This window comes from Calidris pugnax, unplaced genomic scaffold, assembly GCF_001431845.1.
Source record: "Calidris pugnax isolate Ruff unplaced genomic scaffold, ASM143184v1 scaffold1, whole genome shotgun sequence".
NCBI lineage: Eukaryota > Metazoa > Chordata > Aves > Charadriiformes > Scolopacidae > Calidris > Calidris pugnax.
This window is the reverse complement of record NW_015090800.1, coordinates 4,372,860-4,391,069: the sequence shown is the minus strand read 5'-3', so window position 1 is coordinate 4,391,069 and position 18,210 is coordinate 4,372,860. Positions and strand designations below refer to the sequence as shown.

The window sequence follows — 18,210 nt, the reverse complement described above, 5'->3', positions numbered from 1 at the left end:
TTGGAAAAAAAATGTTTCTTCTGAGAGGACTACATCTCAATGGTAGTTTGGATTGCTTTAGTTTTAAATTTAAGACTTCATTGATAATATTCAGTACCCCAGCAGGCCCTGGCTGAAAGCATTTTCCTGTCCGTTGAACCATGGCTTTCTACTAATATAGCTGCACCACGGGGTGTGTTTATAACCTACTTGTCCAACTAAGTTGCTGCAGGACAAGGACAAAGATTCCAACCTCACATAATTTCTGATTATACAAGGCTTTCTTCTTTGGGGCTTAAATTCAGTGATGTGTCATAAGGAGTGGAATCCAGATACCTAAACCCGGGTACCTCATGCCATTTCACATCTTCAATGATACCTTGACGCATGGGGTTTGTGTCTTGAAGGATACCTTGATAGATTGGGGTTGGCAAACACTGTCTGAAGCATCAGTTATGACACTGGTAAAGATGAGAACAGTCATGTCTGATAGTCATGCTTGTCCTTCATGTTAAACATTTAGGGAAGCACTGAAGTTAAGAGCTCCTCCCAGCTCTAACCAAACATCTTCCTTATCCTCAGCTCAGAAACTTTGTTCTTCAATTCTACTGAATTCAGTCTTACTTATTCTTGGTAACTCTGTATTGATTTTACTCCCACCCAGCCTCTCTCCTTCTTCCACACTTGCTAGGACTTCTTAGACGAGTCACATTTTTATTTTTATTTTTTCCTGAGCTCAATATCACTATCCTACCTCAGATGTAGTTCTCTTGAAAGTTAGGAGCATCTTGTGCAGTCCTGCTGAAGGACTGATTTTTTTTGTGAGAACTCAAACACCATCTTCAGAAATTTAGAATTATCACCATTTATTTCAGAAGGGATTGTAATTTTCAGGAGGGATCCACCCTTCGCTTTTCAGATTTCACTATGTATGTTAGCAAACAAATCTTCTGACACTTTGTAAAAATATTACCTGCACACTACATACCCAAAAGTGTATGTCAGAGGCTTTGTTATTTCTGATTTCATGATTTTGTTTTATCAGAGACACTTAACTTTGAGAAAGATGAGGTCCTCAGCAGATTTTTTTTGAGCATTTAGGGAAAAAGTTCAACCACTTCAAATATTGAACTCTGACTATATAGAAGCAAGGCTTTACCTGACATAGTTGCCTCTAACAGAATTGGCATTGATGATATTGGAGGTCCTTTCTATTCCCTGTGTCTTACCTTCCTGTGTTCAATCTCCTTTTCAAGTTTTCCTGCGCGACAAAGTACTAAGGAAAATCAGCTGAGGGTAAACATGTGTCCTCCAGAAATCAAACATCAGAACAGATTGCCTAAAGAGATTGGAGAATCTCCATAATTTGAGTTTTTAAGATTAAGTTCGGGGAACCTTTCATTAGAAACATTTTTAGGGATGTACGATCTGCCTTGAGACGGGGAAATGGATTACACTGTCTCATGAGGTCCCTCTTAGCCCAATTTTCCAGGATTCTTTGATTTCCAGACTAAATCCCCAGCTGCTACGCTATAGTAAAAAAGGCTTTTTCCCTGTGACCAGAAGAGTAGAATCTTCATAAGTCTTCTCAACTAAGGATCAGGTGACAACCTCAGGGTGGGTCCTGCCCATCCCGAAAGAAGAGCCATTGAAAAGAATAAATTTGTTTCAAATGCTAGTCTGGCCGGTATGACAAAAATAGTACTAACACTTAAACTACCATTTTAATTAAATACCTTCAGGAAAATAAACTTTAAAAAAAAATAAAAATGGAGCCACAGTATTTACAGGGAAGAAAAACGGGAATTAACTCATGAAAACAACTACTACAGCAAAAAGACTTGCCTCCAGCGGTATATTCACACTGGATTATGTTGAGTATCAGTTCAGTGACTCAAGTTTGGAAACATCAAAATTCCTTGTGTAACTTGCCATTGTCTGTTCAGTACAAGGATTTGGCCTGCAGCCTTCCTTCTCTGCTCCATATTGACTCAACCTGCTCTCCAAAGAAGGAAACCCCCTCTCCCAGATGACCACTTAGACTGATGTGGACCAACACCGGGGGCACAATCTGCTTCTCTTTGGGTTGATTATTGGGATTGAAGGTGAATTTGTCCAGAATATATTCTGATGTGGGACTCTCCCAGCACAGAGAAAGTATTACCTCAGTCCTCTGCTTGGCAAGACCTCACGTCTTCCTTATCACTCTAAGGTATAAAACAAACTACATTTGCAGATGGAGGTTGTCCCCAGGAACACCAGCTAGAAAAGTCTGAAAGGATTTCAGTGTCACCTGGGTGAACATCACTAGAGCACAACCATCCTCCTCTCCCCTCTAACTGACCAAGTCCCCCAGGCAGAGAAATGAGAAGCTAAGTGATATTAGTGTTTCCCAGATGTGAAATGGCAAGCTTAAATGCTCATGAGATCTCTGCTGAAGACAGATTTGTCTGCCGTTTCCTCCGCAATAAAAGACAAACCAGCCTTTGTCTAAATATTAAATTTGTGCCCAAACATAATTCTTTTCTATGTGAAGAGTATCCTTAAATGAGTGAGTTATAAACTTTATGACTGACAAGAAGAAAGCAGGAGACTTGGGTGACTGAAGACGTCGTGTCCTCGGCTTAGCGACAAGATCCGGGAGAGTGTGGCGGAATAGAACTGAGTAGAACAGAACTGAACGTGGCAAAATTTGTTGGGTTTTCTCCAACGTTGTGGTGCTGAGCCCAGCAGTGGGTGCTGCAGATAACCATCAGCTACAACAAGCAGTGCAGCGACCTGTAGCTCGGAAGCAGCCACCAAAGAGCTCTCCCTTGCACAGTCACTTCCTAAAGGCACCTTGGAACGGATGGGCAGCAGCAGCCACAGAGGATGACGGTTTCCTCCATCTGTGCAAGGTAGAACAAGCTGCTGTTTATTCATACCTTTACCAGAGAGAATTGCTAAGGGAACTGGGACAGGTCTCTGAGGCATTCAGAGCTGCTATTGCCCTAGCTTCTTACAGAAGCCACCACAGGGATGTGCAGAAGAGTTTTGGGGGAAGCCTGGAGTTCCTAATATGTAGACTTTCTGCTGCAGGTAGTTGTGTGGCAATCACTATTGTATGAAATAATATAATGTGCTACAATGCTACCTATTACATATGTAGCAAAAGAAATGGTGGCAGCCTTTGACTGAATATATTTTTTTAGTGTATCCAGCTTTTATTTCTTCACTCCTGTTCTGTCAGGAGATGTGTCCTCCTTATTTGTTGTTCTTGATAGTAAGGGTGTAAAAATAGGTAAATGCAATCAGTTGCACAGACATTAAGTAGGATCACGTATGTGCCTGACTGCAAAGTATCGGCATGGATAATCCAGCCCTGCAACTAGTTCTCGTGATAGGAGCAAGGATTTACTCGTTGAAAGGCCAGCTGTAGGAATAAGGAGCCAAGTCCGAGTCAGGGCTCATCTCCTAACAGTCACAGAAAGTATGTGAAGGAGATAGAAAGGCAAGGGCTTTCCTAACTAAACATACTGTTAACTGTTGCAATTGGTGTCTCTAGTTAGCAAGACCCTTTGATACCCGTCCTTTTTATTGGCCATTTCTGTGAATGGTGTTTCGGTTTGTTTAGTCTCCAGGGAGGCTATAGAGAAGAGTGGTGTGTTGGAGCTGCTGGTATAGATGGTCCAGGCCAGGCAGGGACCACCTTCCGAGAGCCCCTGTGTTTCAGTGTGGAGCATTTTCTGGAGGAAAGGATCAGTTATCCCAGGTTTTTTTTGCAGGATAAATCTAAGCATCTAATTAGGGCTGCTGATAAAGAAAACATCCACTGCATGCTGTGCATCTCCTTAAAGAGTATTAATGTGCTGCTCTGAAGCAAAACTCCCAAATGGACCTGAGTGTTTGTCTTGGCTGATGCTCATAAGCTGATTCAAGACTAGTTACTTCAAAGAGACAGACAGTTTAAAAGTAATGCTGTTGAGCCAAGGCCTTTTGCCGCTTTGTTTTTCTAATTTTATAAATTCTCCAGCCAGTCTGGTGAGCTATTTTCCAGTTCCTGCAAGGAGAATGCTGCTGCTACTTCGTGCTTTTTCCAGAGAAAACTACTAAAGAGAAAGAGAGGTGCTCACTGGGGTGATCACAGCTACCGCTGTCCTAGCTTCTTGAAGAAGAAATCCCCACAAGCACCAGTCCATGAAGAACCAGCTGCTCCACAAAACCTGCCCAGTGTTTGTCTTTTCAACTCAGAAACAACAACTTAAAATTCCTTTTCATAAGAAGCTGCGCCATCTGTCAACGTACGTGCTAATATGGGGATGGATATTCCTCCAGGAATTTCAGATTTTTCCAGCTCCCTGGAATGGATCATTTTTACTGATGAACCACATCTACTTTTTCTTTCAGGAAACATTTCATCTATCCTCTTATTAGCTAGTGCAGGACTAGTAATTCGAGAGCTCTGAATTTTCTACCACTGTCCCTGTCATCTCAAAGTCAGCAGGACATATCAGTGGAATGACTCCCATGCATAAAGTAACGCATGTGTTCATATGATCGGCACCCTGTACTCAGCACTGGTGAGGCCCCACCTCAAGTACTTTGTCCAGTTTTGGGCCCCTTGCCATAAAAAACTCATTATGGTGCTGGAGCGGGTCCAGAGAAGAGCAATGAAGCTGGTGAGGGGTCTGGAGAACAAGTCTTATGAGGAGAGGCTGAGGGAGCTGGGGGTTCAGCCTGGAGAAAAGGAGGCTGAGGGGAGACCTATTGCTCTCTACAACTCCCTGAAAGGAGGGTGTAGAGAGGTGGGGGTCGGTCTCTTCTCTTGAGCCACAGGCAACAGGACTAGAGGAAACGGCCTCAATTGTGCCAGGGGAGGTTCAGGTTGGATATTAGGAAAAACTTTTACACTGAAAAGGTTATTAAGCATTGGAATGGGTTGCACAGAGAGGTGGTTGAGGCACCATCCCTGGAGGTATTTAAAAGACGGGTTGACATAGTGCTTAAAGACATGGTTTAGAGGTATGGTTTTTTGTTTTTATCAGAGTTAGGTTGATGGTTGGACTAGGTGATCTTAAAGGTCCCTTCAACCTAGATAATTCTATGATTCTATGATAGATTCTGTCAAATCCGAGTCTGTATGTGGAAAGGGAATCTTGGGGATTTCTCTGTGGAATTATGACTATCAGAGACACTACAGATCACAAGTCTATTCCGTTTACCAGACACTGTCAGCACCTTTCTTCCCTGGGTGTTTATGGATGTTACTTGTAAGCCATCTGTCCTGCCTCAGATAGCTAGTTCAGTTCCTCATTTATCACTGCTGCTTTGCTCTGAAATTCTTGCCATTCTTTAATGTCATTTTTATGTAGCAGAGTTCAGACTTCTGTACACTGTTTCAAATAAGTTTCACATTCAGTACAAGGCATATAATCTCATATGATCCCAGGAAAGGCTTTGACCCTCTAGTGAAAGTCATGAGTGTCACCCATGGTTATTTTGGAGTCTCCATTTACTGATGGTTCTATGTGGTTTTAGTGTTTCTTTCTCCCCTGATGTATTTGCCCTTTATTTTCTTTAAGCTCCTCTCACTCAGCATTTATCATGCATTTGATGCACTGATATCTCTTCTCAAACCTGCAAAATGACTCATCTGTTTTTGTTCCCTTTTTACTACTCCATTTCTGGTACATTTATGCCTATAAACAGATCTTTGAGCAGTCTCTCCTAAAGTCACACTGGCTGCTTCATACTACTTATATTCTTCTTTCTAACCATAACCATAATCTGTCATTCCTTGGTCAGGACAGAAGCTTCAGGGTTTTCACAAACAGCTGAAATTTATATCCAATCTATCCCATTGCACTACAGAAACAAGGTTGGTTAATTTTGGAAATCTGATGCTTTTGGTACTTCTTCATTCTAGTACCTTTAGAAATATCCATATAGCTTAGGGTGCTGCCCTGGCGTCATTCATCAGTGTGTTTTATTCCTCCAGTTTATACAGAGCAAGTAAAATAAAGACATGCACTGATACAAAAATGTCAGGAGAACTGGTTACAATGAAGTGTTCTTTTGCTCAGCATTTGAAAACACTTCAGGCCCATCCAACAGACATCAGAATCATATTTAGTTAAAAATCACATGGTCTGGGATGAAATACAATGGTATGACTTAGTAGTTTAGGTTGTGTAAGGGTACAGGTGAGCCCATGGTGCAGGCAGCTGACTCCCTCTCACAGAGTTTGGCCACACAATTCCAGTTGTCAAATGGCTCTTGGCAGATTTTCTCTGCTGGTTTTGTCAGGTTCTGAACCTAAGTAGTCATCTAATTGTTTCCTCTCCTCAGCTTCAGTATTACCCTTTCTGCTGTGGAGGTTCATCATCTAGACATGGAGCGTTTGCTGACTGAGTCATCTACCCGGTGCAGTAGGAAAGGCACCTCCAACCACCACCCTGCCTTTGGTTGGAACAAGTGTTTTAAGAGGCAAAAGGAGGAGTGAGAAAGCAAATATGTTTCAGGATCTGTGGGTGGGGAAAATATATACCTCACTCAACAAAAAAAAAAAAAAAAGAGGGAGCTCTGCTTGATGTTTGGTAAGAAATAGCGAGCATGGAAAGAGCTAGAAATAGTCAGGTAAGACAGCGTGTGAACTGAAGGAAGTGAGAGAACTAAACAAATGGGAAGGACCGTGCCTGGGAGGAAAAGAGAGAGAAAACAAATCTGGAGAGGAGGAAAAGCCATACACAGAAAATGGAGAGTGAGAATGGACAGAATATCCTTAAAGGTAGAAAGGAAAAATTAAACCAAATGACCCTGAAAGAGGAAATTATTAATAAAATGGAGAAAGAAATGATTGGACAAAAAACGATGCAAGGAAAAGAAAAACAGAAACAGGGCTGAAAGGAAAAGTAAATATGGAAATGAATTTTTAGAAAATCAAAAACTGAATTGAAACTCATAGCTTTTAAGCTAATGAACATCTTTTTGTGCTTCTGCACTTTATTGAAGATCCCTGGCAGACATCCCAGGTCTTCATCTTTGAACACATCAGTATCTCAGCCACAGAGCCTCCCTGTCTATTGTCTCATTAGAATAATTTGCAATAAAAGTTTGGTGCAATGTATTTCCTTACTTCTGTGGATTAATCTCAGCCCCTTGCAAAATGCATCAGCATGTTACCCCAGAAATACTTTCCCTTTTCACTCTAATTTTTTTCTGTGGGTGAAGTCTGAACATATTATATATTCCTCTGGATCTTCTGTACAGCCAGCAGCCCAGCTGGAATTAATCTCAGCTGCAGCCGTATGACCAGAAGTCCATGACATCTCTGTAGTGCACGACCAGACTCTGTACTTTATGTGTGCCATCAGTCCAAGGCTCTCAAGGAACTGCTGAATCAGACTCAAGGGTTTTGGAAATGCACTAGAAAAGAGAAAAAATCGTAACCCCTCATTAATCACTCCTTTGCTTTCTCTTTACTATGACTGCCTGCCTACCAGGAGTTTCCTGCATTTTGCATAGCAGACATGTCATGTGGAGATTTGACCATATGGTCTTTCATGCCCACAGGTCTGGGAGGAAAAACGAGCTTCTTTTCTGACCCCTTTCTGCAAAAGTAAATACTAAAAGTACTGTGTGTCAAAGCAGCATGTTTAGGTGACTTTGATGCAAAGAAATATTTGGGATAATTATTCTGGACATGGATGATCAGGTCATCCCAGTCCTTTATACCCATCAGTGGGTTGGAACAGAGTCATCATCAGGTAGACTTGCTCCTGGATGCTGCTTGCCTGACAGGATTTCTGCCTACCTGTATGTCCGGGAGAAAGAAGGGAAAAGAGAGGCCAAGAAAGTCCTCTTGCAGCACAGTCTTCTGCCACAACACTCTCACGGCAGCTCAGCATTGAGACTTTCTCACATGACATGAAAAGGCAGCCCACCAGCCAAGGGCCAAAGCAGCTGCTTTTGTTATTCCAGGCCTTAAGTCAAAACTAGTTAGGAGTCTGCACTGCCAACGTATTATAAGGAAGTGACATTGAAAGAAATAACCATGTCCTGGTGTCTTTGAGTGTTGGCCCATCAAGTTAAACAGCATATCTGATGTAACTGTACAGCCTCAAACAACAAATCCTTCAGTTAGTACAGAAAAAGAAAACTTGCGACAGAACGTTAAGGATGAGGCCGATTTAGCAACAATTTCCGCAGATGAGGAGTCAGCAAGCAAATAACTGCCTTCTCTGTCATGTGAAAGTACAGGGAATCCTCTTTGATACTTCCAGATTTCACCAGTTCCTCAACAGCTCCTGAGCATGTGTGGGAGGGGAAGTCTGGCCATTCCTGACACATTGAAGGAGAAGAAAGTAGTGCCAGACTAAAGTTTTTCTATTGTGCATATGCTTATATTCTGAGATGGCATAGGCATGACTCCACCTAAACAAGTCATGCGGTGTGAAAAACATTTGGTAGGTGAATTAACAGAAGAAACTAGATGGATGATGAGAAATAGAATTTTGCAGTAAATTTTAGCTTGTACCTTGAGCCGAATCTGGGTCAGGAAGCATCAAAGTCTTCCTTCTGAACACTGGCTGACATCCTGTATGAAGTATACTCGTCCCTTTCTCATGTCCTCATGGAAAATTTATGTTGCAGAAGGGCATCAGCGTAGTTGATCCCAGTTGGTTTCTTTGTTGGTGCCCGCAAAGAAAAGGCCAGGAATGAAATGAGTATCAGAACATACTTCCCTCTTTGTGAAAAAAACCTCATCCTTTCACGTTGTGGTGGAAGTGAGGGACAAAAAGACTGTTTGATCTACTGCTTCCCATGTTACGTTCGTTGTTTAAATGCAGGACTTTCTCCTTCCTGGAGGACGAGGCCAGCAATTTTCTGCACGCTCTAATTACTGTATAGAACATGTGAAATTTCTAACACTGATCAACCAGAGCTATGCAATCCTCCAGCTTTCTGAAGGCTCAATGGAGAATCCAGCAGGCAGAAAAAAAAATGTTAAAGAAGCTGTGTAAGAGCTTCAATGAGAGAGGACCTTTTCCTTCACAGCAAACGTACCCAGAGAATTTGCATATTGCTGCAACATTGTGACAGATTTATTTTCAGTCTGGCACTTGGGGGTTTTAATGTCGTTATAAATGATCAAAAATAATGATATGACTGCACAATGCAACAGTGTGGGAAGTACTGTATTAGCTATTACACTTAATTATTTAATACAGAAAATTATTCACACAGTGTTAAAAGCCCAGTGGGATGGTGAACTAGGGTCTCATTCACAACAGCATCGACAGCGTCAGCGGCAGCATGTAAAGGGAACAGTTCCAGGGAAAAGTGACTCGCTCTCACTCTCAGAGGAAAAATCCCAACCCTCCATCACTTCGTGTGAGGTTTGTTTTAAAGGATCAAAAGTTCTCCCAGATGTGCATCTTCTTTTCACGTAAGAATGATACCAGATAAGAGTCTGTGATACAGCCCCTGTAAAGAACGGTTCATCATGTTAGAAAATGACATTTCAGCTGCCAAATGCTCACCTGGCTGAGGTCTAAGAGAATTTATTTCCCTTCCCTCCCATGCATCTCGCTATTGTATGACCTTGGAAGATTTTTTTTTTTCTACATTTCTCCTTCCCCAAGTGTAAAATGAGAATAACCATCCTCTTTTGGAAAGTTATGATCAATGGAAATGTGAAAGTAAGCATTATTTTATTAACTACTCTAATCCGTATAAAATCAAGCCTTTTCTGAACATTGAGATAACTTACAAAAAAAGAAACTATTAAAAAACCTCTTGCTCATACCTACCAGCCTGTTTCTAGAAGATTGTGCCTTTCTTCCAGTTAGTATCCACTATCCACAAGCAACCATGTCAGAGCAGTACATAGCCTTTTCCCGTGGTGCATATGGAGACAGAGAAGCTATTCCAACCCAGCCCTATATTCAGAATGCTTCTTCACTCATTACTTGCCAGTGTCTCATCTTCCCACAACACTAAGTGGCTCTTCACTCTGAAAGATATATTACTTCTGTTCTTACAAGTTTTTTTACTTCTTTTGAATCATTCTTCCCTAGACTGGCATGTCAGTCCAACTTTAAAAGACAGACTATCTTAAACAGCAAAGCCCATCCTTTTGCTCATTTCGTAGGGCTGTTTCATGTTGCTGGTTTGGTTCATTGCCTTCAAGAGTTATTTGTTGGCTCTTTCTAGACCTTGCAAAGTCTTTGAGCATTTACAGCTTCTTCCTAATGGAATGTGACAGGAAAATGCATTTTGTGATAAGTGATCTGTTCAGACATAGCAAGCCATCACATTCACTTTTCAGTCTTTACGGTAAGACTGGTGTTGATTTTGTTTCTCTGTGCTGAGAACAAGTCTGGTTTCTGACTGCAGGGCAGTAATTGTTAAATGATTGCAATCTAATTACTGTTCATGAGGAAAAGGGTCCAGCTCTTGACAGGGTATCACTGTGCCACAACGTACCTGAAGAAAAGTCAAGAATGTTTATCTTATTTTTCTAGGTGGACAGCAGAATTTATAAGAGAGCTTTCTGTTACTCTGCCTCTATTTTCTTGTATTTAAATCAAGGAGGCCTTAGGCATTACTGTTCTGAGGCATCACTCACCCTCCTTTCAAAGGGAGCTAAGAGCAATCCATGCCAAAATTACATCAGGGTCAGCCAGTTGAATCATCCCGTCTCAGCATGTTTTACTCTTATCATGTCCTTAGGATGTTTCTTTGAAATACAGACTTTGCCACCTGTGGCAAAGGTGCTTCCATGATAAATGCTTCCATATTGCCTTTTCCATGCTTCTTTCCCAGTCTTTGGAGGACTTGGGACCATAACATTGCACTTCAAAGCCTTCCACGCAGCTGGGTGCTTGTGTACTACTAGCCACTTTACAGAAAATTAAATACAAAGAGATATAATATAACTGTACCACCGTGTAGGTAGGCATGGAGGGGTTCATAGGACCATCTAGAAAATACAATTCTGGTGGAATGAACGGGGTTGCAAGGTCTGGAACTGGGGATTCACAGTTCACAGGACTGGTATGATAAAGTCTTCTCTAAGCAAGTCTCCGCAGCGTTGTCAATTATCAGTAGGTGTGGGGAGCATAAAAAAAGGTCTGTTGTGACACAAGAGATTATATAGTTCCAGCCTCCATAAATGTTTACGTTTGTCAAGTGGTGCCTTGGGGACCTTGGTTCATGCAGGGTTTTTTCTGTTTTTTCTTGTGTTGGATACCTTTGTCCAATAGAAACACAGGAGAGAACCATAATTTCCTTTAGGACCTACAGCTTCTCAAACAATAAGCAGAAGGTGGTAACTTTTAACCAGTAACAAGCTACCCCAGTTTTATACCAGTGACCTAGAAATAAGCATTTGGGGTCTTTTGGGGGTCACAGAGCTATTCAAGTGCTCCAGCTCCTTTGTTTCTGTCAAGAGTGTCCAGTCTGTCCAAAGAGGTCTTCAGACCCCAAGGGACACATATGCTTTCACCAGCATCTTCACTGTGAGCATGAAACAGAGTGAGAAAGAATAAAGGAAAACGTCAAAGTTATTAAGCATCTATCTTGGTCTACAAGTTGGTCTTGTTTTCTTATGGAATAAGCAGAGAGAGGCGGGAGGCTTCTTCAGAACTGACCAGACCTTTTGGAGAAGTCCGGGGAGCTGAAAAGCTCCTCTCCTCACTCCCTGCCTGCAGAAAGATTTGATGGAGTACAGGGGGGCAGTTGTGCAATTCCCTGCAGCAGTGACTCATTACAGCAACTGGAAGGTGAACTGCAGGGAGTCTGTGTCTCCGAATTAATCCATCAATGGATGAGAGCTGATAGATAGTATGCAAATAGATGCTGTTTTCCTGCAGCTTGTCAGGAGCTCCAAGCAGCTGCATCCTCCACTTTATTCCTTCTCTATTAGGTTCTGCTAATTTCCCTGATTGCTGTTATGGCTAAATGGTATCTTAGCATAACAGAATTTGCATCTGACACAAATCTCCGTTTGGTGTCAGGAGCTATTGTAGCTTTGTAAGATTGTTCAGGATACGGGCGAATCGCTCAAATCTGCCGTGAGAGGGAATGCCAAGAGTCACAGTACTGTGTAAATGTCAGTTGATATGATACTATTTTCCAATGAAACTGTCTCTTTTGCAAAAAATACTTTCAGGGAAAGCCTCTTTTATTGAAGTCTGAGAACTGGCTCTTGCAGCTCCAAATAGCCTGCGGCGTTTTCAGAAATGAATTCAAATACTAAGCAACCATCAACCAAACTAGCAGTGCATCTCTTTTTACAAATCCCCAGCAAAGTCTGCTTTGGTGCCCTTTACAATCAGCATAAAATTTTTGCTAAGCAATCGCACTGTATATCAGGGTATAGGCCCCTTTCTGTCCTTCCTGTATACTCATCCCAGCTGATTAAGGCTGATGCTTCTTTTTGCTGTTTTAACATGCAAATTTATTTCAGATAAGTGGTAGTGAGTTTCTCCTGTAGTCTGCTTTCCTTTTGGGCTCTGTAGTTAGCTATATATCTTAGTTTCTCCTCCTCGATGCTTCATTTCTGTATCCCTACCTGCACGCACGCGTGTCTTTACCTTCTTTTCTATGACATTGCAACATCTTCTTCCACTGGGGACCATCTGACCTACATTCAGATCCTACCCAGTGAATAGCCTTGACCCTTGCTGTGCTCTTCATCTTTAGAGGCTTTTGTCTCAGAGGGGGTTTTGAATTTTTGCCAGCCACCTCATAAGAGATGGAAATGAAAACCTGGGACTATGCAGATAAATAATTGCATATCTTTTAACACACATGTGACCCTACGGCTTCCACAGGTCTGGATGCTCAAAACCCAGCTGGTACCCTGACTCAATAGCACCCTTCTGTGCTTCGGTGTAGATGTATAGCTCTTCAGCCACCACACATTCTTATTATGGGCCCCAGGTGACTCCAAGCTCTCAGACCTTCAGACAGAAGTGGGCAATTTTCCCAGCTGCTAATGAGTCGTCTTAGATACTGCATTTAGGATCTCATATTCACAGAAAGTAAAAGAAACGGTCTCCAGAGATTTCAGTGGCTCCATGAGTACCAAAACAAACCCCAGCTTTTTTGATAGCTGATCTCGGCAACTAGGAAACCTAAAAATGATTGGCATACTCATTCTGAAATGCTACAATGTCTGCTCCCTCGTACAAAATGAGATTCCATTCCAGTCAGCTACTGCATATTTATGCTCAGCCTTTCATTAACATATTGATCATATGATGATACACTATTCTTTACTACCTTTGGGGAAATAAAACAACGGGGAAAAAACGGGCTCTAATGGTGGGGCTGTTTCATGCTTCCTGAATATTCAGTCCAATCCTCCTGGTCTCTTTCTGTCCTCCTTTCTCCCCAAAAGCTTCACGGATCTCCAAAGACATCCCACAAGAGAGAGTGACTACCATTCCCCAGTAAGCCCATGAGGCTGCCATTATGTGACATGTAATTATACAGCTAAATCAGGGTCAAGCGTCTCCCTTTAAGGGTAAAATATGGTATTACACTCTAAATTCCTGTACTGCAAAAACAAACAGTGCCATCAATTCATTTCCAGTCAGACCTCCACCCCCTTGGGAAAAGTATACAGAACTTTCTGGTGGGAAAAATAGTTTGGAAATACAACCTCTTTATTAGAGTGAAAGCTCTTCCTTCATTCAGCTTGTCTTTCATTAGCCACCCTGGTACACTCCAGTGAGAAATGTGGCTTGAAGAGGTACTTTGAGGTCACAAGAGGCAAGTCCTGAAGGGGTGTAGCTCACTCTCCATACGTACTTGTAACTCCTGACAAGATTATGAGGTCTGATCCAAAGCTAAGTAACCACGTGGCCATTCATAGGTAAATGTTTCTGAGGAGGGTGGCTTTTTAAGGAGGGGTTCCATTACCTTGCACACCAATGAAGCATCTGTGTTCTCTGTTTTCTTTAAGCTCTCTTACTGTGAATAATATCTTCCTATTTTTCACCCTTCTGTTTGAAACACAGAGGGAGCAGGTGAGGAGGAAAGGAAGGTTTTGAAATTTATGTGTTTCCTTAATTCAACACTGGCATATTGGATGTGGGGTTGAGTAAAACTGCATTCGTATCCGTGGTTCCTCTCTATCACTCATCTAAGAGGTACAGGAGGAAGAGAAGAGCTCTCTGAGTCCACCTTTCAGCTGCACAATGACAGACCATGGGAATGCTCTGTCAGTCATCCCAGAGCAGACCAGCCCATGGCTTTCAAACAAGGAGCTGGCTGATGAGACTCAGCAGAGCATTCCAGGGGAGACAGCTCACAGCGTGAATCTGAAGCAACTCCACAGAAGTTAGCAGAGTGACTCCAGATAACGCTGTGGTGTCACAAAGGTCCAAAGCAGCTATTTGTGATAAAAATTAAAAAGGCACCTTTTCTCTCCTGAGATGTGCCAGCTGTGTCCGTGCAGTGTCATTGCTTCCAGTGAAGTTACATCACTGCAACTGGGAGCAGAATTTGATTGACTGGCTTCGGTGGTGATCGAAGGACAGGATTTGATGCTGCTTATCACCTGGGGTTTGTACCAGCAGCAAATGCTGTTTTACCAGCAGCAATGGCTATTGGGCTTCATGTCTGGAGTTGCTCACTAAAAAGAAATTGTGAATTTGGTTACACCAAAAATATTATTTGCACTATGATGCCAATCACAGTAAACATAACCACTTGTCCATCACCACAGATCTAAAAATATACAGTCATCATTTTTATGGGCAAAACCTGAAGAATGACTTGTTTTGGATCTTCACCCTTGCAGCTGCCCAAAAGCAAACTTTGTATTTTGGAGTTGCTTGGGTTCCTAAAGAAAAGTTCCTAAAGTCTGTGATTTGAGAAGGAAATGGAAGATAGCCATGCTATTGACTGCATGTATTTGTTTGGCATGTGAGCAGTGCCATTGCCTTCAGCAGGACTGTGCACATGAACAGGGGCAGGAGGATTGGGTCTGTTGTCTTCTACTCCGTTCTCTTTAATCCTGCAAGTGTACTCTCTGCCAAGGTCGCATCAGGCTGCAAAGGCACTTTTTGCAACTCTGTATGATCTGTGTCTGTCCTTTATTTATTCAAAATGCGTTTGCCTCTACAATTTAATCTGCTGTTCTCTCCCTTCCCTTCCTCTTGGTGAAGTCTAATTACAGTTTTATTCCAGGTCCATCTGGTTGCTAACGATGCTGGACATCACCGCTGAATTCATTCTAATATTTGTTGTGTATTTTCTAGGCTGGATGCTGAATAATAATATTCTCTGAATTTGCTTTTGCTCCTGTTTCCTTCCTCCCTGTTGTAGCTAATTGTGTAGTAATGTGTAGCCATGGGATTATTACTCCTCCCAGTGTAGATCTGCTAAGAGTTGCCTGTTCCAGGCTGCAGAATAAATGGGGTTTCTTCCTGGTTTTGAGAAGTTTTCAAAGTCCACTCTACCAGCTCCCTTCACTGGTGTGGAACCAACTGAGCAGTGGCTTTCTCTGCTTCATCTTTTTTTTTTTTTTTAATTACTTTATTTTTCCTGCCCCAAACGTAACACAGTTTATAACTGTGAGTCTCAAAGCATCCTGGAGGCAGTGTTTCAGCATTTAGAAAGACACTTTTTGCCAGTGCCTGCTCCATGTGATGGTTGAACCCACCATAATTTCAGGTTCCCAAGCCTAGCTTGTGCAGTGCCAGTGCTGGGATTATTTATTTTTTTTTAATTATTTTTTTTTTCTTCTCTTTTTTGCTTTATGCAACACTGCCTGGGAACACAGACTCACACTTTACCCATGACCTGACTCTCTGGCTAAGAATAGCAGTCACAGTGCAACTTGGGTTCAGTCTCACTGGAGACATGCTGCAGCTGGGAAACAGGGAGGTCAGATTCCCTGTGCTCACAAAACCAAACACATAAAAGGAGTGTGGAGGATTTTGTATGTTCACCTCCTTTTAGGGTTGCAGAACAAAGGGAAGAGGTTGGCACAGGTGTCCAGTGAGCCAAGATAAGTTTTCTTTACTCATGACATTGACTTGGAGAGGAGGTTTGCATACAGAAGCTCACCTTCTGGGCTGAACAGGACCATTACCAAAAGGGTCCTGTATCCTTATGGCCCATCCAGCCAAAAATCATGCAGGATGAGGATGGCGAGCAGTGCTGATTAGCAGCTACTGAGCCAAGACAGTTGATGCTGCAGTGACACTGTCTTGAGGAAACGTCCTCAAATTGTGCCAGAGGGGATTAGATTGGATATTAGGAAAAATTTCTTGAACAAAAGGGTTATCAAGCATTGGAACAGGCTGCCCAGGGAAGTGGTGGAGTCCCCATCCCTGGAGGTATTTAAAAGCCAGGCAGACGTGGTGCTGAGGGACATGGGTTAGTGGTGGGTTTTGTCAGTCTTAGGTCAATGGTTGGACTCGATGACCTTAAAGGTCCCTTCCAACCTAGACAGTTCTATGATTCTATCTCTAGCATTGTGAGCAACAGGTCACTCTGAGCACATGCTAAAGCCAACTTTGCTCTCATTCTCACCCATTCCTGGTAGGGTGCACCAGCAGATGCTGCATTTACAGCTTCATTTTGTGGTGCAGACGAGCTTTCAGAGCGACCAAAATACCAGTCTTGCTCTGTAGTTTTAAGACAGGAGCTAAAGCATTAGTAATAGAAGCTGTTAGGCTAATGACTGTTGTGATACTCATTGTGACTGGGTAATGATAAATGTGACAACTGAGGAAGTTTAAATGGCACATCCCCAGCTCGACTGTGCCCTCTGCTCCGTCGTGACGTGGCAGCCGGCCCTTCCCAGCACCAGCACAGAGCGTTGCATCTGGAAGGTGGACTGGTGGATTGATAGTCACACTGGCAAGAAGGGGAGCCGTTTTTTGAGAGGACTGTATGACACCGTTCCTTTACTCTTCCCCCAGCCAAATCTCAGCCAAATGGGGAAGGGTGCTGTGTTGCTAGGAATCGGAGATGTCTGGAGGAGCCGGTCCTACAAGCTGGTCAAAGAGCTCTATGTGGCTTCCCTTCATCCCCCCGTCCCAGAGTTGGAGGGGAGGGGTGGCTGCCCTGGCATCCCTTTAGATGGATAGGGGCTGCTCACACGAGTCAAGGGGTGCCAGGTCTGGGCTACAGCTTGAGACGCAACAAGTAGACTTAAGAGGAAAACCCCTTGAGTATTAGGGCAGTGATTCTAATGGTAATTTTGAACTGTTTTTGTCTGTCTAACATTCCTTTTTAATCCCCATCCTGCCTGCCCCTTCCTTATGTAGGGTTACTTTAGTGATCCTTGGAATGTTTTTGACTTCCTCATCGTAATTGGCAGCATTATAGACGTCATTCTCAGTGAAACTAATGTGAGTATTACTCTACCCTCCCCAGGATACCACCACCTCCTCCTCCTCCTCTGCTGTTCCTTCTCTCTTTCTCTCTTTCTTTCTCTCTTTTTTTTTTTTTTTCTGGGTTTTTTCCCTCTAGTCATGCTTTTATTGAACTTGCCGTCGTCCTTCTCCTTCTCCCAGGGAAAAAAAAAAAAAGGAGGGGGGGAAAAATGCCTCCTTCTTTTTCACTTGTCATAGCTTGCCCCAAGGCTGTGACTGGTGAAAGCGCACAGAGTTTGGGGTGTGTGTGCTTTTTTTCCCTCCAAAAGGTAGACATGCTTGAGTGTAACTTTCTGACTAACCAGGCTTTTGTTGATACCCTCCATCATGTGAAACGTTACAGAGGTTTGAGCAACCAATACTGTAGAGTGGTAAGAGACTATTTAATATGCCCACGTAACCTCTTTCTTTTCTTATTTTTTCCCTCTTCTCTCCCTCTTTCATGCTTTTTTTGTTTTGGTTTTGGTTTTTTATTTTATTTTATTTTACGTTTTACTTTTTTTCCCTCTTTTCTCCCTTTCCCTCTCTCTCTCCCTCTCTCTCTCTCATTCTTTCTTTCTCTTCCTTTCTCTCTCTTTCTCTTTCCTTGGCTTCTCTGCCACATGCAGCACTATTTCTGTGATGCATGGAATACATTTGACGCCTTGATTGTTGTGGGTAGCATTGTTGATATAGCAATCACCGAGGTGAACGTAAGTAGCTGGCGTCTGTCCATGATCGTGCCTGCTCTAACATTCATTTGTCTTTCCCGGGTTCTTTTTTTTTTTTTTTTTCTTCCCCCTTCCTCCTTTCTTTTGAGTTTGTTTTCAAAGCTTTTTGTTTAGTTTTGAAGTTCTCTTTTTTTTTTTTT

General features: G+C 42.5%; 1 protein-coding gene across 13 annotated transcripts in view; it reads left to right on the top strand.

Annotated features, from left to right (window-relative positions):
* Window positions 1-18,210, top strand: part of CACNA1C (calcium channel, voltage-dependent, L type, alpha 1C subunit) — a 504,338-nt gene that overhangs the window by 424,111 nt on the left and 62,017 nt on the right. For 7 of the 13 annotated variants that reach the window (XM_014937300.1, XM_014937309.1, XM_014937308.1 and 4 more), the window contains 2 exons: window positions 17,253-17,336; window positions 17,969-18,052. In XM_014937300.1, the coding sequence (XP_014792786.1) occupies window positions 17,253-17,336; window positions 17,969-18,052 (168 nt within the window). The remainder of the gene's footprint in view (window positions 1-17,252; window positions 17,337-17,968; window positions 18,053-18,210) is intronic. The other 6 variants (XM_014937306.1, XM_014937307.1, XM_014937304.1 and 3 more) reach the window with 2 other exon arrangements.